The 22,922-nt window shown below is 43.0% G+C and overlaps 3 protein-coding genes across 3 annotated transcripts; 1 reads left to right on the top strand and 2 right to left on the bottom strand.

Annotated features, from left to right (window-relative positions):
- Window positions 1-40: 40 nt before the first annotated feature.
- Window positions 41-14,284, bottom strand: LOC133835605 (probable ubiquitin carboxyl-terminal hydrolase FAF). The gene is given in 20 exon segments (XM_062265613.1): window positions 41-621; window positions 1,715-2,233; window positions 2,323-2,896; window positions 2,957-3,216; window positions 3,277-3,628; window positions 3,692-3,801; window positions 3,864-3,975; window positions 4,045-4,353; window positions 4,420-4,570; window positions 4,746-4,899; window positions 4,967-5,282; window positions 5,346-5,784; window positions 5,846-7,019; window positions 7,021-7,218; window positions 7,280-8,560; window positions 8,622-9,221; window positions 9,283-10,547; window positions 10,616-10,764; window positions 11,682-12,579; window positions 13,852-14,284. Coding segments are annotated over 19 exon segments (8,673 nt in total). The 5' UTR covers window positions 12,029-12,579; window positions 13,852-14,284; the 3' UTR covers window positions 41-258.
- A 681-nt stretch (window positions 14,285-14,965) lies between these two features.
- Window positions 14,966-17,375, top strand: LOC133836316 (JNK1/MAPK8-associated membrane protein). Its single transcript, XM_062266709.1, has 5 exons — window positions 14,966-15,136; window positions 15,215-15,561; window positions 15,629-15,795; window positions 15,852-15,986; window positions 16,171-17,375. Exons 1-5 carry the CDS (start codon window positions 15,038-15,040, stop codon window positions 16,308-16,310), a joined length of 888 nt encoding a protein of 295 aa, XP_062122693.1. The 5' UTR covers window positions 14,966-15,037; the 3' UTR covers window positions 16,311-17,375.
- On the bottom strand, window positions 16,530-19,429 carry LOC133836317 (E3 ubiquitin-protein ligase HRD1). Its single transcript, XM_062266710.1, is given in 7 exon segments — window positions 16,530-17,228; window positions 17,230-17,415; window positions 17,471-17,664; window positions 17,720-18,572; window positions 18,637-18,825; window positions 18,900-18,956; window positions 19,023-19,429. Coding segments are annotated over 7 exon segments (1,875 nt in total). The 5' UTR covers window positions 19,149-19,429; the 3' UTR covers window positions 16,530-16,958.
- Window positions 19,430-22,922: the final 3,493 nt, after the last annotated feature.

Genomic DNA, 22,922 nt, shown 5'->3' with positions numbered 1-22,922 from the left:
CGTTCTCATTTCTCTTTCGTATTTCATCTTTGTGTTTATATTTTTATTTCTCTTTCATTCTTTTGTTTATTTCGATTGTTTATAACTACTAGCATTTAAGTCTCGTTTTGTTTTATTTTAATGTTGTTGTTTTTGATTTTACAACAATTTTATTCCAGCTAAATTCACACAACACGCAACATTCCACATTGCCACGTGATGCCTGCAATTGTTGTTACTTTTTATTGCAAAAAAACTTTTGTTTTGTTTCCATGATTTTTAAATTAAGTGTTTCTCAATTAATGAGTTGAGTTCAGCCGCTCCCGTTGTTGCTGTAGCTGGTGTTGTTGTTGTTGTCGCTGTATTTGTTGCCGGTGTCATAATTGTTGCAATCGCTGCTGTTGTGGTTGTTGTTGTCGTTGGTTCTGTTATCGTTATAGTTGTTGTAGTCTCCGACGATTTTGTTGTAGTTGTTGCTGGCGTTGATGTTGTTGTTTGTTCACTAGACACTGTTGTTGCTGTTGCGGGAGTTGTTGCCGCTGTTGCCTCTGTTGTTTCCACTTCCTCGGTTTCCGCTGCACTTCCAAACGAATTCTTTTTTGTTTTCAATGGCCTTCTTCGCTCTTTCCTGTGCGCCGATTGCTGTGAACATAAAACAGAAGCATATAAATAATAAGGTTCAAGTGTAATTAACAATTAAATAAAATGGGACAAGGATAAGTATGATCGTGGCGCATTCAACTCTTGATCGAATGCGTTTTGTAAGTCAAGAAAACAATAAAGCAGAAATTACTACGTATGCAAATGTGAATATAAAGGTGTATGTGTGAGTATGTACAGGTGTATATCGTGTGTATGTGTGTGTGTGGGTAAGTGTTGTGCCTGAATCAATAAAGCATTGAGCTGAAATAAAAGCCAGGAAAAGTCGCTAGTTGCTAGTGTTATCAATCGAAACGGATAACAAAATGATGATCAATGGCACATTAGCACGATGCAAGCTCATTGTTTGGCTTTGTTTGGCAGTGACAACAAAACATTATAAACAAAATAAATAAAGGTTTCGTAAAAAAAACTAATTCAATTCAACAAAACAAACAGTCAAACAAACATGTGGTCGGATCAAAGAATTAAATGAACAACTTCTAACTAACTTGGCGGCAAATCAAATTAAGCGGCTGGTGGAACTGTTGCTAATATCACCACGTTGTTGTTGCTGTTGTTGTTGTTGCTGTTGTAGCTGTTGTTGTTGTTGCTTCTGCTGGAGTTGTTGTTGCTGTTTAGGTTGTAGCTGAAGCTGTAGTTGATGTTTCTGTTGATGTGACTGTGGTTGTTGTTGTTGTAGTTGTTGCGATTTCGTTTGCTGTTGTTGTTGTTGTGACTGTAGTTGTTGCAGTGGCGGCATTAGCAGCTCCGCCGCCGGTGGCAATTTACCTCCTCGGTTGATACGATTGCGGCTGCCCTGCGCACAGATTGTCAGATGGAAGGGAAGAAGAAGGGACAACAAAAACGAAACAGCGAAACATCGTAAAGGAGAGTTTCATTTTGGATAGTTGAAATAGAGAAAGAATTAGAACAAAGTTACCATGTTGAGTTTTGTATGTTGTGTGTGTGTGTAAGGTGTGGAATTTGTATGTCTGTTGTATGACAAGGCAGGACACTGATAACCAAGGATAACTACAATAGTATCAACTTAAATCTACCCTTAAACACCGCATTACAAACATTTCCCATTTACCTTTTCCATTGAAATTTTCATGTGATCCAAACTATTAGTAAGTCCGTTTATGTTGGATTCTCCGCCATTACCAGTTTCCTGAGCGCTGCTTTCCGTCTCGCTGTTGGCACCGCTGCCGCTTCCCCCACCACTGCCGCTGCCACTCGTAGGTGCCACATTTGCAGTCGTAGTGCCTCCGGTTGAGGTGTAAGCACCAAACAACTGACGTGACAAACGTGGGATGCCATTGCCATCCATGGAGGTCGACGTCACAGCCGGCACCGGGGTCGATGTCGGTGTCGAGGTCGGTGCTGGACTCGGCCACCCACCAATTGTGGGTATTGTGGTCAAACCCGTATAGTTAACCGTTTTGTTATCTGGCTGTTGTTCTGGTTGTGGTTGGGTCTGCTGCTGCTGCTGTTGCTGCTCATTGCTCGTAGCCTCTGTGCCTGGTGGCTGCTTTGCTCGTGTCTGCTGCTGCTGCTCTTGCTTGTTGTCATCATTAGACTCCAAATCGGATTCATTGTTTTCCTCCTGGTCCTGAAATGCACAAGAAAACTTGAGTTAGCACAATGATTATTATAAGAATATAATTGCATTATAGGCACCGTCGTAGTCTTCTCTCTCACCTCCGGACACAGTTCATAAGCCATGGACAAAGTGTTCTTTGCGGACAGTGAACGCTCGAGCATATAACCGTTGGTGTTATCATTGCTCTGTGCCGGCGGGGACCATGAGTACGAGTTGTAATGACAGCCAATTCCACGCTGACGCTCCAGCTCATCCTGCAGCCATTCAACCGCAATGCTCCAGTGGCGACTGATTGTTGGAATGGTGTGCAGCATTTGCAGGGCGATTGGTGATTTGTGGAACAGATGCGTCAAGCATTTGATTATCTGATAGGCGCGCTTCTGATAATGCGTCTTGGCACGCTGTATCGTCTCCAGCAATCCCTCACGCTGCTCCGCAACACCGTTCAGGGCATTGTGTATGCGATGACGTTGCCACGAGTCCTCAATCAGCAATATGTTCAGCAACAGATCGGTATGATGGCGCATGTCATGGCAGTAGGCGTAGCCGCATTGCCACAGCAATTCTGTAAGAACCGCACGCGAAAAATGTGGATTCTCCCAGCTGCAATACTGCAACAGTTTCAGCCCTTCATCTCCCACGTTCGTATCCTCGATGACCTTTTTAATATAGCTGCAAAAGGCAAAGTAAATCAGTTGTTGAACTGAGATATAATCTCTACGACAAACTTACCCAGTCCGGTTGAAAAGAATGTCCATGCACTCGCTGGACAGCGGTGTCAGATCGTCTGGGGCGATGTTCGAGTCCCTGAATGGATTGGGCAATGGACGTGCATTTTCATTGGAGTTCTCGCACTTTTCGCTCACATCACTGCAGCGCACCAAATGCGACACCACTTGATGCAACTTGCTGAACTCCGGATACTGATACTTAATCGATGGCCCAGGCCCATCATCCATGGCCACCTGCATAAACTGCACTGGCACATTCAGCTACAACAGGAAAAGGCAATTGAATAAAGTTGTAATTATGAGTTAAAGCAGATTACTCACCTTTAATAGCTGTTGTTTTTCCCGTGTGCCCAGGCCTACGTACATGCTGAATAGACTGAAATAGTGCGGTAAATGCTTGCCATAGTCGGCAGCCTCAGATTTGAGCAGGCGCAGCACGCTGATGAGTACCTGCTCGCAGAGATTGCTGCCCTCGTAACCGACAAGCGGCTCATCGTTGATGGCAAAGTGACAAAAGAACACAACCAGTTTGACGAACACGGTGCGCACCTCTGGTGACGGTGCCATCAGTATGTATTCGCCCAGGCGCGATGGTGGCGAGAGCAGTGCATGATTCGCAAACCATTTGCGTACCAGCGACGAGGAACGTATGTGATGTGAGAGCGTGTCGTACCTGTGGTAAAGCATACACAATTTAATTAAAGAACAAACATTTCTAACGCGCAATGCTACTCACCACTCGATGACGGGACCCCGCAAGGTTTTCTTTGTGCGAAATCCGGTGTGGAACAGAAATTGTGATGCCAACTGCACGCCCAGCAGCGAAAGCTCCTCAGCGGCGGGTGTCTAAAGAATATATGTTTATCAATTACCGAAAATATTACGTCATTTTCATATTTAATACTTACAATCTTATCACTGCGTGTCGATGGAATACTGCAGCTGACCAGCTTCTTGATGAAATTGAAGAACTCGACTGAGAAAATGCTACGCGAGTGCAAAAAGCGTATATTTTGATGTCTGAAATGCAATTTAAAATACGGTTTAGAAATAAGCTAAATCATAGACTCAATTATCTAGAGTACCCACCTAACGCTCCGTTCAATTGGCTTTGGTAGTGGCAGCACAACATTTCGGCTTTCTGTGAGTGACAATTGCTCTACGCTGGCATCAAACTGTGTGGGATTCTGATCACAACGCGTGTAGAACAACATGTAGGCATTCCACCAACGCTTTTGGCGACGATACTGCATGCGTTTCAGATTGTTGTCATAGATTTCGCCCATGTAATCACCGCCAAAGCATTGCGCCTTCATTTCCTCATCTTCATGCATTTTGCATTCAGTTACTTCGCCGTCATCGAATTTATACCACTGGCATTTGCCATTCGTTGGATTTCTACAAGAGAGATTCATTATTAGTGATGATTTGACAATAATTTGTGGTTCACATTTTGACACTTACTTGGATACTATGTAGCTGAAGTAGTGGCCACCGGATGCCTGTCCGCTGTGCACCACAATGCCGGTCAGTTCATATTTTGTTGTTTCAACACTTGTTTGACAATTATCACCTACTTCCACAACTTCACCCTCTAGCTTAGCTAGGCCAGAAACTATACAAAATAAGTATACAACAAATTAGCATTAATTTAATTAGTGAATTAGATATCGGTAAATATTGGTAGTCAGAACTTTACAAATAGACTATATTTGCATAGTCAGTAATCTGTTAGCACTTTAAGACTTTAAGACCTTCTTTGTTCACTTTTAATCATTTTGCTTTCTCACCTGTGTAGGGCTCCATATCCAGGATACGAGGAAATTCAAAATAATCATTAAACTTAATCGCACAGACGCGCTCGTAGTCGTATTCAAAGCGCTTCAATTGTATGGCTAACACGGGCGGCAGCTTCTTGACACATAGCCGCTTAACGGTAACTACCTAAAAGCATTAAAAAGAATAATGAAATAATTGTAGTATAAAAAATAAAATAGTTCAGTTCACTTACTTTTTTATCACATTTATCACAATGGTATGCATCAGCTCCCTCGAGCAGCTCTCCTTTGACATACTGCTCCAGAGATTCGGTTAATGAGCTATGATTCCTAATATCAACACTAAATACGCTAAATGGTTCCTCTTTGGAGTAGCGATGTGGGCACTCTTGGCATATCTTTTGATCGCTAAACGAGCCGCCCAACGTTGCATTCATCAGCTGAGTGTAGCCGAGTGCCTTCAGTCCCTCGTCTAAGCTCTCGAACAGCGACATAAAGAACTCGACGGCATCCTGTTGCTCACGCAGATTCACCGGTTCCCCTTGCAATCTATTTCAAGAATAATATGTGATTATTTAAGTATTCTTTATTTACAATTTCGTATGTACTCACTTGAAGTGCGTCCAGAGGCCTCGTGGCACATAAAACTGCAGTGCACTGTGGCCCAGATGAGCAAATATGGCCTGCACATGCTTCAATATGATAACGTGATAGTTCTTACGCACATCCGCACCATCATCAGACGACGACGATGCTACCGTCGAAGATGTTGACGAGAGTGAGGGTATTGTTGAGGGTCCGGCAAAGAAGGATGGACCAAGGCTGCCACCGCCGCTGCCCATATCCGAATCGCCGCTAAAGTCCTCGTTATCATTTGTGGCTGCGCCATGTGCCTTTAGAATGCCCATACGTACGGCTGGCACCATGTAAAGCTGTTGGAGCACCGAGTTCATGTAGCAGGTGGCACCAGCGTTTTTCAAGCCACAGAAACCTTTGGTTGGCCTGGCGCCCACCGGCGGCAGATAATCCCATTCGCGCAACGGATCGGTATCTAAAAAAAACAGCAAATTCAAGTTAATCTGATTAGTAAGAACCAAATTCTTTTTACTTACCCGTGCAGACGAAATCGATGAGTGTATTGGTGAGTAGCTTCATATTAGGAACACAGTGCTGGCACAAAGCAATAAGGAGATCACAAGCGGCAGCAATTGTATGGGGACTGCGGCACACTGGCGGCGGCACCGTGTCCAAGCGCAGGCTGCCGTGCTTGCGTAAATGCAGATACTCTCGCGATGCCGTAAACAGAAAGTCATCGATCAACTCATGGATCAGTTCATTGAGCTGCGCCTTGGAGTCCGCCATGAGGAAGAACATCAGCTCCTTGGCCAAACACAGATGACCCTCCAGCAGTTCCTCATGCACCTGCGTATCGCCAGTTACCTTGACGTTCTCGCGTATCTTGCGCAGCCAATTGATCTCATCGCTTAGCAGTCCCTCGCCAATCTGAAGTGGCCAATTGTAGATGCAGCCATACGAGAGCGTGCGACAGAGCACCGAGAAGAATTCCGCACAAGTTGCCTCGTATTGGGGCACCAGAGTTTTCAGTGCGCTCACAAGCAGATTGACCATGTAGACAAAGGGACGTCGATCGCCGGCACAATAGGTGGAGGCCAGGAACAGCTGCTCGGATGCCACTTGACGCACATGGCGCAGCGGATTCTTCAGCACAATTGAGGTAATAAATTTGGGCCAATTGGCATCGTTGCTCAGCGCCTCGTTGGCGCTGGGATTGAGTATAAACGAGATCGTCAACACCTCGAGTGCCTCCTTGCACACACTAAAGTCCTGGCCATCCGGTATGATGGCATCATCCTCGAAATCATTGCTGCTGCCCAGTGCCTGTAGATTGCCACATGATGAGGCCCAGGCCAGATGTACGACAGCCTTAATGGTGCTAATGTCTGGACACGACCATTGCAGCGTGGAGCTGAAGAGTGCACGACATCGCTCACCATCGTGGCTAGCAGAGAGCATCTCGGTGGCCAATATCTCGGCTAGTTTGGCCGAAATGGCACGCAACGTGCCCTGCGCACTGTTCGGCGTTGTCGAAAAGTTCTGCTTAAGTATGTCCACCTGGGAGCGTGCACCATTGTCGTAGTCACAGATCATGGGCTCATCGCCCACACGCGACAACACGCTGCCCACAATGTACAGAAACAGCTTCGCCAGCCGCAGAACGCATTGGAACGAGGCGCGTTTCGTGTGCATATCGGCGCTGGGCAAAAAAGTTGTTCTTGGTCAGCAGTTCAAGCACAAAATGTGCACAGCCCGAATGCATCCAGGCCGATTGCACTTGCAGCGCCGATTCGCCCAGCGGATCCAGGGCGGGAATCAACAGTCCATGCAGCACACTCAGATTGTACAACACCTGAGCAGGCGACGGATGAAGAAACATTTGCTCCGGAGTGCAATCATCGGCATTCAGCTGCAAAGGCATTAAATATTATTAGCAATTTGAATTTATTCCATAGCAAATCAAAACTCACCGCATCACTTGCGCTTTGTCCGCTGCTGGTCAATGCATCCTCCTCTTTGGGTCCATCGCCGGTTGTGGATTTGGGCACTCGGCACATCAACTGCAGCATGCGCATTGTGTGGCGATCGCAGGGCAGCAGATGCAGCAACACTTTAGCACTATCGCGCAGTCGTCCATGCTCCAGATCGCTGCCCAACTGATGCAGCTTCAAGAAGAACTCGGTGTACTGATAGTTCTGCGATATAATCACGCCGGGCAACGTGCTCTCCGATTCGACGCGTTGCATATCTGGACAGGGTCTGGGTGGCGAACCAGTGCTGGAATCGCTGGAGGAGTCGGGACTACTGGCCAGGCCAATGCCCACCTGTGTCAGCTTTGCTGTCAATATCATTTTGTCACGTATGGTGTACTGATAAAGTGGATTGATTTCATCGGACACTTCGATCAGCTCGCCATTCGTATAGAAGAGATCCACTTTGATGTTGTTGGTGGACGTGGAGTTGCCCTTGATGCGCTTCAACAGGTTGCGCTTGAAGGCCGCCATTGTTTCGTTGCTGTGCGTCACAATTTCAATATCGTCAATGGGTCGTCCGGGTGTTTGAAAACGTATATAGAGACTAGTATTCTTGCCACGCGTGACGCGGCTGAGTGGCAAATGGATGCGATCGCCGCTAAACGAACGATCGCACTCTTTGATGTACTCCTGCAACACCTTGATGATGCGGCACATCTTCTCCGCCTCAATAAAACGCATCTTTGTGTCCTTTGACTCGTCGTTGCTCGTATCCTGATTATCGGCATCCTCCAGCATTGCTTTGCCCAATATCTGTATGTTGCTGTAGTGAGCACGCAGCCGAGCGCAGCATTCGCCAATGAAGATCTCGTGGAACTCTGTGATGTGCTCTTGCAGTCGTGGTCCCAATGCCGTTGAAACCTCCTTCAGCAGATCGATGGCCTTGTTGGCAATCTCTTCGCCACCCGTGGTAATCACACGCCACAAATAATCCTTACCAATGAGATCCTCATTGTCGAGTATATAGCCACGATGGATGGCCTTTAGTTTATCCTCCTTAGAGTTGACGGCCTTGAAGAAGCGCTCAAAGCATTTAATGCCGCTCTCGGTGAGCAGATGCGGATCCAACTGCAGTATGTTATTCTCAAAGAAGTCCTTGTTGATGCCCGGATCAAGATCCGGTTCTTCACCCATTAGTTTACCGAACCAGCGGAAACATTCCTCGCGATCTGCCGCAAAAACGGCGTTCACAGCCAGACAATGCCAGATTTGCTTCGCCTGGGAATGGATAAGCAATAAGACTTCGTTCGTAACTGAGATATATTATCGGAATACATACCTGATCGGCACACAGCCAAAGCTGACCGTCCTTCAGCAGAAACTTGAGAAACTCCAGACGTTCGGCAATCTGTGCTTGATGTGGAAAACGACCATCTATCAAAATGGTCGCTGCATCCAAACTGGGCGTCTCATTCACCAACGAACGCACCTTTTCCATATACGCAGTCAAACTATTGGTCACCAAAATGACCAGCGAATAGTCGTTCTGCAGTCGTTCAATCACCTGCTGCCGATTGATGCTGGTCTGCGTGCGTGGCGCATGATTGGGCGACGTATCGTACAAGCAACAGATATCTCTAATCAGACGCAAAGCGGGCAGCACCCACGAATCGCCAGCCTTAAGTTCACCTACGCACTTATCCAACCAAATAGTTTTCTGCGCGTCACGCTCCTGCGAGCAGCTATAGTCGAGAATCTTGACGTGTGCGCCAAGCGCTTGGTCGAGCACCTCTGGCGGCACCTCTTGACTATGCGCCAAGGTCCAGAACAGTTTCAGCACCTTTTGGGCCATCACGCCGTTCTTGTCGTCCTCGGCCAGGCGCCGTATAAGCTCCAGCAGACGCTCCCGTTGACGCTTATTAGCGGTCGTCATGCTCGCCTATAAATAAATGCAATAATTATTAGATTTTCAAATATCGACATTTTTGCTTGCAACTCACCTGAAACGCTTCGAAGAGATGATCCAGCTGTTCGGGTGTAAAGTCCCAAGCCAGCTTGGCCAGCAAATCATGCATATTCTTCACAATCGCTTCGTGTTTGCCCGCCTGAGCACGCCACACAGCATCCAGATCGTCGAGCGTTAGTGCCTGCTCTTTGATCAAAAAGCGTATGATCTTCTCCAACTTCTCCACATATTGTGGCTGATGCAGCGAGTCCTTGAGCACAATGCCCAACACATCGGATGATTTAATCCACTGGGCCATGCGCTCTGCTGTCAGCCAATCCATTTCATCGTCGGGCAGGCAATGAGGCAGCGGCTGAGAGCGATGCGAGTAGTAAGCGACCGATGTCAGCACCTTGTTGATTTCGTTAAGGGCATTCATCTTGCCATTAAAGCTAGACACCTGTAGCAGTCGCAATATCATCTTAAGGCGAAACATTTCCAGATCGCGTATCAGTTCCTCCTGACCGGTCAAACGGCTAGCCAGAAAACGCGCCGACTTCACAATGCCATTGATGTAGTCATTGCGACCCTCTGGTTTCACCTCACGCTTCAGTTCCTCGTCGGTGAAACTGTCTAGCAAATCCAACACAACATTCCAAGTGGGCATAAAGTACTTGGCAATGGTGGCAGGCGTCAGCAGTTCATAGCATTGCCCGAAGGGCCGCAATAGGCTGTGTATGAGCGCCAGCGTTAAACGATTGTCCTGTCCAGAACCATCCGATCCTCCTCCGCCGCTTTCATTGGATGTAATGCTTTTGACTGTTGTTGTGGAACTAGAGCCACCGACGATGGCAGCTGTTTTATTTGTGTTTTGATTGCGCTTCAACAATTCCAGACCGCTATTGAAACGCTCGAGCAGATTATCAAATCCGCCCAACTGTCCAAAGCGATTAATGAGATCGACAAGCCAACCGCGAGGGTTCTTTGGCTCCGGCGGCGGTTTCGCAAACATCTTGTTGCTATCCAACACACCCCAAATGCACTCGAGGGCCGCAAAGCATTCCGGTTGACGTCCCGCATTAAATGTGTTGAACTTATTGTCCGGATCAAACACAATCGCGAGCAGATCGAGCAGGTATGGATTATCGCGTTGCATGTGTATCGCTATCAAGTTCAATAGCTTGCCACACGACACCAGAATGCAGTGATGGATGTTGAACTTCCACGAGTTGACTGCCTCATCCGTCAGGATCTTGGCAAAGGACGTTGTCAGGCCATTTCGATAGAACTCCACACACGGTTCGCAGTCGTGATCGACACCTGTTAAAAGAGAGAGAGAGCAGTTGTAGTTAATTTCATGACTTTAGTTGTTTATGTTGTTAACTTACCAGCCTTGGCTAAATCGATGGCGGCATTTAGCAGCACCTCCAGCTCCTGTTCGGGCAACACGGGCACCACCCATCGTGGATTGGATATCTTTTGTGTTAGCGAGCGCAGCTTAGCAATGGGAAATGACGCTATCAGCTTCTCTGGCGACCTGCGAACCAACGAAAAATCGAAAGTAAATACAAAATAATGTAAACCATTTCGTTGTTATTTTCGTCCGACTTGGAGGCGCGAGTGCGTGAGTCAGTGAGTAAGTAGATAAGCGATAATTGCGCTTTGTTTTTTGATGTTTTATTTTTGTTTTGTTGTTGTTATTATCGTCGTCGCCTTTCGTGTTTATTACTTGAATTGCCCATCTAGCCTAGCCATTGAATGTACTATTAGCACGCACACATACTCTCTTACAGCCTACGTGTGCGTGAGTGTATTTATATATACATATATTAGTTTGTAGGCTAAAACTCGTGATTTGCATTTTCCGTACCGTGTCGATGAATGACACAAGCAACAATTTCATAATTACTAAGGATTGCGATATTCTATTGCATTTTTTGTGGCCTTTAAATCTTTAAATAACCTGTTCTACTAAATAATATATTACTTGACCTTAAATGAATTTGCATATAAACAATTGGTATGTTTACGTTTGAAGTGGAGAAGGTTTAATGGACTGGGCTGTTTCTAATATTAAGATTCCTGGAAATTAAGTGTTTCATAGGAATTATATCGAATGCAATCTATAATTTCTGAGGTCTGAAATTTTTTACCCAGCATAACTTTTAGGTTTATATAATGCCAAGTGACTTAAAAGTGACGTCAACGTTTTGTGCTGAAATCTTGCTATTATTTAAATCATTTTATCATCTATATTAATATTATATGTAGTCAAATACTATTACAACCCACACAACGCCACTTCTTCTTGTATTAAATCATTAATCTATATATCTATGTCTATAAGAATTGTGCGCTGCGCAAAAGTAAACAAATAAATTTTGCTGCTATATATACAACCCATAGAAATTGCTCTCAACTGACTAATTATGACTATAATGTGGTTTTACTTACACAGCAGTTGCGGCGCTTTCTACAGTGCAACCACCGGCTGTTGTTGTTGTTGTTGCTGCTGCTGCTGTTGTTGGTGGTGCATCCGTTGACTGCTCCTGACTGTTGTTGCTATTGTTAGCATCAATGCCACCGCTCGACGACATGTTTGCTGTTGTGACTCCACCTGTTGTTGTTGTTGTAGTTGTGACCGTTCCTGTTCCCGTTCCTGTGACAGTTGCCGTAACAGTTCCCGTTCCTTGAGCTGTGCTCGTTGTAATGCTGCTGCTACTGTTCTGGGCTGCTGTTGCTGTGGTCGTCGCTTGGCCAGTTCCAGTTCCTGTGCCCTGTCGGCGTGTATCGAATGTCATTGTGGCGCCTTTTGGCTGCGTCACGTGCGTCACAAATGTTTAACGCCGTCGTCGTTTCTTCTTGTTGGGGTTGGACTGCTTGCTGACTGTGTGTGTTGTGTGAGTGCTTTTGATCGTAATTCTAGTGAAGTCTACGCTGGGCGGCTTTGGCTTTGACTATTGACTATGGCTATGGCAGTCCTGGTTCCGTAGAGAGACTCGAGTGGTTCCACAGTTCCCTCTAATGCTTCTCCTAGTTGTTATTGTTGTTCCTGACTTGGGTAACACATCAAATGAATGAATGAATGTTGTTGTTGTTGTTGTAACCAATGTACATTAGGCACTGTTGGTCTCTCTTTCTCTCTCTCTCTATCTGCCGAACAATCTTCTTGCCAATAAGAATTGCTGTTGTTGTTCTTCTTCTTACTGCTGAGTTGTTGTTGTCGCTGTTGTTGTTATTATTTCTGCTTCTGCTGCTGCTGCTGGTGCATGCACAGTTGGTGCTGTTTGCGGCGCGCTGCGTTTAGTTTACATATTTCTCCTCAACGGACACAATTGCAAAAATCTATAAACTGCAACGAAGCAAAGAGCAAAAGAAGAATGAGCAAAATGAATACGAGCACACAAAGGAGGCCGAAAAAACACTCGCACACACACATACACTAGCCAACTCACACTCACGTACCATACAGGCGCACACGCACGAAACGAACGAACGAAGGAACGCAAAAAGAGCGAGCGCAAAAATTGAGAGAGTGGGGTTTGGAATATGAAAAATCAATATTATTTAATAGACGTGGGTCACAGCGGTGCAAAAGACGAGACTGGAGGAGGAATTACACACACACACACACAGTTGAGAGCCAAATACATATGCATATACTACTCACACACACACCCATCATAAACTCTCTCACTGCGGACAGCGAGTGTGAATTTAATTTAATGTTGTTGTTGTTTTTGTTGTTATCGTTTTACGTTGTTCTTTTCATGCTTATATGTACATATGTATATTTATTTGTTTTTTTTTTTGTGTAGGCAAACAAAGATTTTTCTTTTTTTCCCAAAAAAAATTACATCACTGCCGCAACCGCCGCCGCCGCTGCGTTTGTGGATGAATCTCCTCAGTCTGGCTGTGGACTTGCTTTCTCCAACCACCCCCCTCAAGACACATCACTCCCACCACACACACACTCAGCACATTCGCCGGGAGCGGAGACGGAAGAACCTTAAGAAAATTTCCTAAAGAGCAACCACTAAAATGTCTTTTATCGCGAATTTTTATAGTGTGCCTACCATAGACAATGATGATGTTATCCAAAATGCTTGATATTCCGTAATTCTTGTTAAAATTCGCTTGAAACTTATATATTTTTCAATAATCTGACAACTGTCGTGCAAAACTTATCATCTGAGCAATTTGTTCGTTGTCAACACTGCATACACACATATGCATTCGAATATGTATATGTGTGTACATATGTGCATAGATTATTGGCAAGGGGAAGGGGAGGGCATGGACCCGCACAAGTGCATCAGACGACAGACAGACTTAGAACAAAATTGCTTGCTATATACATATATAAATATATACATATATATATGTGTGTATGCATATTAGGAATCGGCATTAACAATGCGAATTTGTCATTTTTCTATCCGTTTCATTTTGCATTTTACAGCAGGACATTATAATGTTTTGTAGTCATTTTTCCTTCTACATTTTTCTTCACATCCAATATACACGCATACATACTAGCCACATGCATATTCATCTGCACAAACGCACACAGATGTAGCCAGCAAATCGTTTTGCTTTTGCCTTTTGCTTTTGCACAACTCACCATTTTGTGCATCCGCCCTAAAAACACTGTGCGTTTTGTTTGTTAATATACGCATTAATTTACACTGTCGCACTTTGTTACCGCGTTTAATGTACACTCACACTTGGTCGGTCTTCTAACCTTAGCTCTTACATTTGCATAGTTGCAACACAAATTGTTAAAAACTAATTATGTATCTTCGTTTTTTTTGCAATTTTTTTTTGCTGGCTGGCTCTCCTAAGCTTTACAAATCAGCCGGCCGATAGCCAAAATGGCGTCTGCGTTGGTGATGGACAATGTTTTCAATTGTTGCTGCTGTTGTCTTAATAGTCGGGCGTATTGCCTATTCAATTTTAATAACTTATTCTAGTTTATTTTTACTTTTCATTGTAATATTGGTTTTAATTAATTATTTAACTTGTGTAGACGGCCGATAAAGTGTGGTAGCCGGTCGATTGTCGACCTACCCATACTAACCATTGGCAATATCAGTTGCATACCTGTCCTTATCGGTTAACCGCCACTCACAGTTGTTTGCATGTAAACATCGCAATTTTCACACATACAATAAACGAATTATTACGAATTTTTGCCATTTTCTAGTATAAATAAAGCATCTTGCAGTTCGTATTTAGCTAGGAAAGAAATTGGCTGTAAAATTTAAAATTGGTTTTCAATTGCAGCCCTGGAAACAACTTTTAGGGTATTCATCAAACTGTACAGATTTGAAACTATTGGCAGTTTTGTAAGTACCCGCTTCAACATTTTCAATAAATATCGTACTAAAAGTAATATTTGAAGATTCGGTAAATCACTCTTTATTTTATAGGGTCTAATTTTTTTCAAAACAGAAAAATAAAACTGGTTTAAAATAACACGCTTTTTGGAAATTTACTGATATCCCTATGAAAGTATAATCAGGTGCTATATCTCCCGATTTTTGAGCGTCGGTTTATATCGTTGGCGCATTAATATATTTGTTAGAAGTAAATATCTAAAATAATAATTTATAAACAAAAATAAATGAATTTGTAATAATATTTGGTTTTAAAAAACATCGATGTCAGCCATAAATAGTCGTTCAAAAATATCGTTGCATCAACAATGTCATCGATGCTTGTCCACCTCTAACTCCAGTTGAAAACAATATTCTCTTTTTGTGTGCACAACGATAATGAATTAATAGAAGCCGTGGCATAAATAATGTATGGTTATTTGGATCGCTGCCCTGGCATTTATTGTGGACGTTCACAGCTTGATAATGGCAGCTGGAGCATCTGTGGGGTTTGCCCCCCGAGGATCACGGGTAAAAATATACCGCAATGTTGATTGTTTTGATTGTGTATTTGTTGCTAAACATTGTTTGTTCCTTCCTCCTCTGCAGGTGAATGCAAGCTATGCGTGTACACCTTGCCGTGATGAATTGAGCACATATTCGTGGCTATATCTGGGTTTCATGACCATGCTGCCACTGATGATGCACTGTTTTTTCATTGACATGGATGCCAAAGATCGCAAATTCTCCCGCAAACAATTAATCCTCACAGCCAGCGCTTTTGTTGAAGTGGCTCTCGCAGCAATCTTGGCAACACTCTTCATGGAACCGATGTGGGAACTACGCTTGTATGCCTGCGAGGTTCGCAAGCTGACTGATTGGTACACTTTATTCTACAATCCCAATCCCAACTATGAAGCCACCTATCATTGCACCCAGGAGGCAGTTTATCCGTTGTAAGTGAAAAGTAGCTCTATCTACTCAATATTTTATATTTACTATTTCTTTTTTCTTTATATTCAGGCAAACAATTGTGTTGGTGTATTACTTTTTGTGTTTGTTAAACATGTTTCTCATTCGACCGCTAATCAGCTCTTTGTTCGATGTGCGAGGCAAGGCGCCGATTTATTCTGCTCTCTATTTTCTGCCACTACTTACTTTAATACACGGCACCTGCTGCGGCTTAATATGTAAGACCTTGATAAATCTTTTATCTGTTATCTGTAGTAAATTCATTTGTTTGCAGATTATTCATTTCCATATCTGAGCATTGCCATGTCTATGGTGGCCACAGCAATACATTATGCCATGAAGCTAGATCAAACACAGAAGGCTCTCTTGCTCTCCTCTGTGTGGGAAATGAAGAATGTGGTCATCATTTGTAAGTAGTAAACTAACTAAACTATATATTGTACTTTGTTGACTGAACCAAGCCAAGTTTAACTACTGTTAAAGCTAATACACAAACTATAGCAAGTACTTCAACAAGAGTTTCTCAAAGACAGAGATCACTTGCAGCAATTATACATAAAATATTTAATTATTCTAATACTATTCTCTTTCAGCTGTCCATTGGCTCCTGCTGGCATTCGGCATCGCCTCGTTGAACTATCATTATACGTTGTTGTGTCTGGTGCCGTTCCCCTTCGCTGTTCTACATTCTGACTGTGCGATTCACCGATCCCGGCGAGTTTCGAGAGATTGAATCACGCATTTGATCCGGCACCGGCAACATGCAAATGCAAATCTTTCACGAACGTGGTGCACGACGTTCCACAGTTGTTATCTATGTGTAGTTTTAAGTCGATGTCTTAAATTATTTCGCATACATTTATGTATATATACTTATATATTTCATTTTCGTCTTTTCGTTTTTTCTTTCTCATTAATTATACACATAATAATATTAAATACAAATCATCAGTTGTTTTCCCCTTTTGCTCTAAATTAGTTGGTTTTTTTTTTACACAATACATATATATATATATAGAATGTATATATATTGAATCTTGCACGCCATGCTATAACCAGAACGCTCGTTTCACACTTTAGCAGAATAATGCCTACAACAAACACTTCTTGAAAATGGATATCAACAATATTCTTCCCAAGAAACAAATGAAACCAAAACCAGAGGATAACAAAAATTCAGAGATTTTGTATAAAGATTAAGGTCAAAGTAGTAGAAACATATCATCAATATCCATTCATAGAATACACATTGAATTAATGAGTGTACATGCATGTGTCTGTGTGAGTGTGTGTTGTGTATTTGTATGTGTGTGTGTTAGGACGAGTTAAGCCTTAAGGCTGTTTTTTACTGCGGTTGATTAAATTCAGTTCCATTCCAGATCTAATCCGTTGTGTCGCTGCTATTTGGCGATTTGTTGCGCTCCTCCAGAAATTTCAAGCGTCGTTTGCGCAGTTCACTCAACTCCGAGCTATCCTCGGTCTCCACATCTAAACTGGCTGCCTCCGTTGAGGGGAGATCATCCTCCTCGGCGCCCAGATCCTCAATTGTCACTTGCTCCGTCTTGCTATTTGTGGCAGTTACGCTTATTTGTTGTGCTGTCGCCTCCGCAGCTGCCGCTGCTGCTCTCGATGTGCTCGCTGCTGTGTCATAGACGGATGCAGTCGCGGCAGCTGTTGGTTCCACAGTTGGTACATCTGCCGCTGTTGTTGCTGTCGCTGCAGTGGTTCCTGCTGTTGGTAGGGGTATTGTAGGGGGGCGGCAGGCGTGCCATTAGTCCCTGATACTGTTGCATCAAGATGCTGGCCGAGTCCAGCATTAGCATAGTATTGCGTAGCATCTGTAAATAGAATTGATTAGTAATTGGAATTTCCTCATTTTGGAGTATTCTTCACCTTCAGACGCTCCTCAATGTGCTTGCGTTGTGTTCCCTCCATGGCGAGCAACTCGGCATCGCTGAAACGCGTTAGATCCGAAGGCATGGGAGGCGGTGGTCCAATGGGTGGCGTAAAGTAAGCAAATGGTGGCTGCGACATGAAGGGAGGCAGCATAGCGGGTGGCGGATTGGACAAAGCGTTGGGTATGTTATCTAAAAAGGATCGATTAATTAGCAAGAAACAATATGTCGAGAACGTAAAACTCACTGGCATTGCCGAAAAGTTCCGCGAAGTTTGGCAGAAAAATTGGATTTCTACCCGCATTGCCATTTGCTTGTGGCAAACGCGCATCCGTTGCAGCTGCAGCTGCTGCTCCCGGCAACGTATTTGCTGCAACATTGACCGCTGCTGCAACGCCAGTCTGAGCTGCTGCTGCAGCTGGGGCAGCTGCTGCATTCGCTGGTTCCTCAGCGGCACGCGGTAAAGCAGGAGCACGCAAAATGTTCAAACGACAAGTGGGACACGTTTGCTGCCGTTGGAACCATGAGCGCAAGCAGGTGGTATGGAAGATGTGACCGCAGGGCAGTTTCTTGGAGTGATTAACCATATCCTCGCGGCAAATGATGCAAATGTTGTCCGATTGACGCAATTCCTCGGGCGTGGCATCCGGATATAACGTATTCATGTTGCGAATGGCGCGACGCGACATTATGACATCATTTAGCGCCTTGCGGAAGTTGCGTATGGTGAAGAACATGGGTCGGAACACAAACATGGGCAGCGCATAGATCTTTGCCATGATGATCACAAACAGCAGATACAAGATCACTTTGATGAGACCAATAACCAGTTCGGTGTACAGCAGAAACACAGCCTTATTCTCCCAGGGAGTGTCGGTGCGCATTTCAGCAGCATGCAGAACATATTTGATAGCTGTGCTGGCGATGACAGTCAGCAAAATAGCATACTCGAAGCCAAAGACAAGCTGCACTGTAGGACCACGAACCAAGGTTGAATTGTAGGCATGCATGAGTAGCACATAGTCGAGTATGCCTAGCATGGTAAGCAGACTGCCGACGCGTATGTGAAATAGCCAACCTAGGACAGGAGAACGCTCCATCTGCAATTAGAATATCACGTATACAACATGTTGCTTTTACAACTCTTGGTCAAAATGTACTCACAAAGTCAACGCGTTCTTCGGCCAGCCAATGGAATGATTTGAGAAATAGGAGCACAGTGAATAATGCAACAAATCTTGGATTGAAGTCATCTCGAAAAACGGTAAAAGCTAAGCAAGTCTCTGTTAGCGCATACCAAAAACGCTCCAGCAAATGCTCAAACTCTGCAGCTCGTAAAGTGCCTAAGAAAATCTGCAGAAAAAAATGAAAATTTAGTATACAATTTTACAAAATTAAAAAAGTAATAAAATAAATATATAGTTTACCTTGCGCAAAAGCTTGCCAAACATAAATACTATCACAAAGAATTGTATATAAATGACCTGCAGAAAGTTCAGACTTTAGAACGTTGTGTATTCTTATTGTTGTTGTTGTGACTTGGAACTCACCGCCATGGATGCATTAGATTTGGTTATATAGACAACGGCCGGGTAGAACTGCTGTTTCTGGTAGTAGGCGTTGCCAATTACGGCGCTCGTCAGCGCCATGCAAACACTTGAAATTAACAGCTGCATATTGTCGCAGTTGGTTGCAAAGCCAGCCAATTGGCTGATCGTCTCCAGAAAGATGTTAATTTTGACTGCTTTGTTGTTTACGGCTAACGTTCAGTATGTGCAATATCTATATAATTTTTATTGCTTATTTTTGGGTATTTTTTTGACGTTAGTTAGTGCTCGGACAACATCGACACAATTAATTTTGACTATCCTCTCTCGGCAAGTAGTTTTTACATATATATTTTCGTTTTTCTTTCTCCTGTTTTCATTGTACACGTACACGACTCGTCACAGTACGTAACGTAATGGCGTTTTGCCATTCGCACGTAAACGCGCTCAATCAGCTGTGCCTAAAGAACAATGTGACCAGTGGAACAGTTGGGCACGGCTCCTTTAATTTACTTTTTAAATAGTTAACATGTTTCTCAATTATGTGGCATAAGTTATTGAAAATTGGTTGTATTAGTTATCTCGTTTGGTATTCTATCAAGTATGAATTCGTTGGCTACGATTTCCAATTGGAATATAAATTGGTGGTGGTTTTACTGCATCTGCCTAAAAGTATGTGACGAAAATATTTAAATTCAGATGTTCTTAAACAAACACACTAATTTTTAATTGCTAAAATGTTTCTGCATTTTATTTTATTTAAATAAGTCAGATTTCAAATTAATAATTTTTGTACAATCATTATTACTAGATTTCATTTGTTGATATACGTAGCTTGCAAAAATTTTCACCACTTTCGCCTTAAGGTAGGCAATCAACTTTTTTAATAACTCCCGTTATTTTTTAAAATGTATTTTTATTAAGTTGTGTGATTCACATACGTGTACATGTTAAATAAAAAAAATTACTACAAAAACCGGTATGCTCTTGACTTTTTAATTAACTTATCATACTTAAACCTACTTAAACACCTAATGATTTAGCCTTTTTTTGCGTTTAGAAAACATAATAAAAAGCCCTGAAGCAAATCTCACACCGAAGGTTTAAATTTGTTTATGAATTAAACGCAATGTAAAATCACACTATAATCGTGCTGCTGTTAAGGCAACCATGCTGAGCACAGCATGTTGTCCGGCATTCGATTAGTGCGATTAGCGATTCACCTGACAGCAAAAGATTTTTGCACTTTTACTTTTGACCAACCGCCTTGAGAATCTTCAACGTAAATACTTTGACTGGGAAGAGTCTCTACAAACCTGCAGTAGTATTACGCAAGTGGAAGTCAAATGCGACAGCAGCTGGCTGACAAAATTTTGCATAAGCCTCTAATCACAAATGTTAGCACCCCAAAAGCAAAGGCTAAAGTTTGTTTTACGCGAAGAACTTGCCTTGCCTACGTATGATTGGCGATCGCATGGCCAGAGTGGCCATGTTTGTATTCAGCAAAAAATGCAGTTGTTGTTTCCCAAAAAAAATCCAGTCGTCCAGTCCGAGATGGCAAAACGTGTCGCGGCAATTTCCCAAACAATTTCAGCATTTCTATGCACGTTTGCTTTTCACAGCATCTATTTTTTTTTCTGTATGTTTTATGTTATCTTTATATTTTTGTTGTATTTTTTTTTTGGTTTTGCCTAGTTTCGCATTGCATATGCAATTTCACTTGCATCGTTGTTTTCTGGTTGCGCTAGCTTCAACTGCGACTGCTGCAACAAACATGGACAACTCATCTGCCTGCATGCCGGTTGCAGTTGCCCATGTTGCTGTTGCTGTTGCTGTGTCGGTCTCCACGCTTGACTTACATAAAGCTAGAGGAGCGCGACTCCAAACGCCGTTGCCGTTGTCTCGTTGTGTCGGACAAACAAAACTTGTTTTGTCTTTTTGAGGAAACGACAGAAGACATCGAGGTTGTTGCTACTGCCATCAGCCTCGAGGGGCTCTTCTGCGTTGGCGCTGGCGCCTTATGTAATGCTGCTGCAGCAATAACTGCCAGCTGAATCTCTGCCTCCTTCTGCCTCCACACCCGCCTTGCACTCCCACTTCCAGCCTAGCCTAGCCAGCCAGCCCATCCAGCCTGCCTTCCATGTCTGCTTGCAATTTTAGCGCATTCATCTTCATCAGCGGCTATTATAGCTTGCGATATTCTCGGCGTTTGTCACACAGGTTTTTTTACCTTCATCTCGTCATCTATACGCTTGAATAATCAGTATTTTTTCACTCTCCATGTTTAAGGGGCGTTGAACAAATTCGTTTCTCTTTAGCATTAATCATGCTTTTCCACCACAGCTGCACACATACACATACAAACGCATATGTGTTCGCTAACGATTAGCGGCAAACTCAAAAATGCAACTCATGTTTTGCAAAAATAGACATCGTTGCCTTCAAAACTAACAAATAAAAATATTTCAAAAACGTATTTATTTTTTTTTTTAAAAAGTTGCCAATTGCGATCTGGCAGCATCAGTTGGATTAATACTAGTTGCAAATTAAGCTAGTTTAGCGGGTACTTATCAATATGCCCGATCTGGCATCATCAATTTGCTGTCAAAAATGCAGTAAGTTGGCTGCGCTTGATTAGTTTGTCAAATTTAATTTGAAACAGGAAATTTGTTTTATTTTATGTGAATGCTCCTGATTACATCGACTAATTAAGCTACTTTAATCGCAATTTATAAACATAAACCATGTCACTTAGTCTAGTTACTTCAATTAACTTCACATCTTCACACTTTTAGTCAAGCTTTCGGTTTCTTAAGTACGCCACACTTTAATTGTAATCGTGTCAAATGAAGCCATATTTAACAAAAGGTTAGGAAACGGAACTCGCTTGCCATGACATGATTTATCAAAATGAGCAATAATATACAAATAATTAAAAGGTGATAATGGCAAGCAGACAAAATAAGTAAATTAATTAAGCATGGTCAATTGTGGTGGCTTGAAGGCGAAACTGTTCCCATTTTGTTAAGTGTTCCCTCTTCATTTAGTTTAGCGAAAAAACAAGTGATTTGGCTATAATGTATAGTTTTTTGACTAAACTCTCCATGACACAATTGAGCTAAACGAGCACAAATAATTAAAAGCTAATAATAGAAAATAGACAAGTAAATTTATTACTTGACTCCACTTCGTTAACTGTTCCCACCTCGTTAAATTTTCATTCTTCTTATTGCAGTAACTAACTTTTTCCAATTGGATTTTTATTTATTATTTATTACGTGTAATAAAATGTGCAAATGTGTTGCAACAATAAAAAGGGGCTTTGTCGATTTATCTAGCCATCAATTGGCAAGCGACGACAGACGTGGATTTGAAAATTTACGCGCGTCGTCTGCCAAACCGTTATTATTATTGTACCCATACATACCTACCTACATACTTAGTTGGTTGCTGTTGTTGCCTGCCCCAATTAGAGTGTCATAACAATTACCAACGTACACACATCCAAGTGTGTGCATGTGTGTGTGTGTGTGTGTAGATAATGAACATCTACTTAGGCCAACACCAAGCTGAGAAAATAATAACAAAACAGAGGAAAAAAAAAGTGGTCAAAACGAAATGTAAGTCATGATGCGGTGGTGGTGGCGACGTCTTTGCTGACCTAGTGGACGTGTTAATGATGGATTTGAGCAGATACTCACACACACATTGCACACACACACACCAAGACACTTATGCATGTACATGCAAAGTTTATATTGTGGCGTGCAATAAAGCGTTTCATTAAGTTGCAAAAAAAAATTAAAGTAAAACATAAAGCGTTTAAAGACAAAAAACGAACGCACCGAAAGCGGTAACAAAACAAAACGTGCAAAAATCAAAAGCAAAGAGAGCGATAAATCC

This window comes from Drosophila sulfurigaster, chromosome 2R (assembly GCF_023558435.1).
Source record: "Drosophila sulfurigaster albostrigata strain 15112-1811.04 chromosome 2R, ASM2355843v2, whole genome shotgun sequence".
NCBI lineage: Eukaryota > Metazoa > Arthropoda > Insecta > Diptera > Drosophilidae > Drosophila > Drosophila sulfurigaster.
Note: the sequence above shows the minus strand (reverse complement) of the source record. Positions and strands in the feature narration are given on the sequence as shown.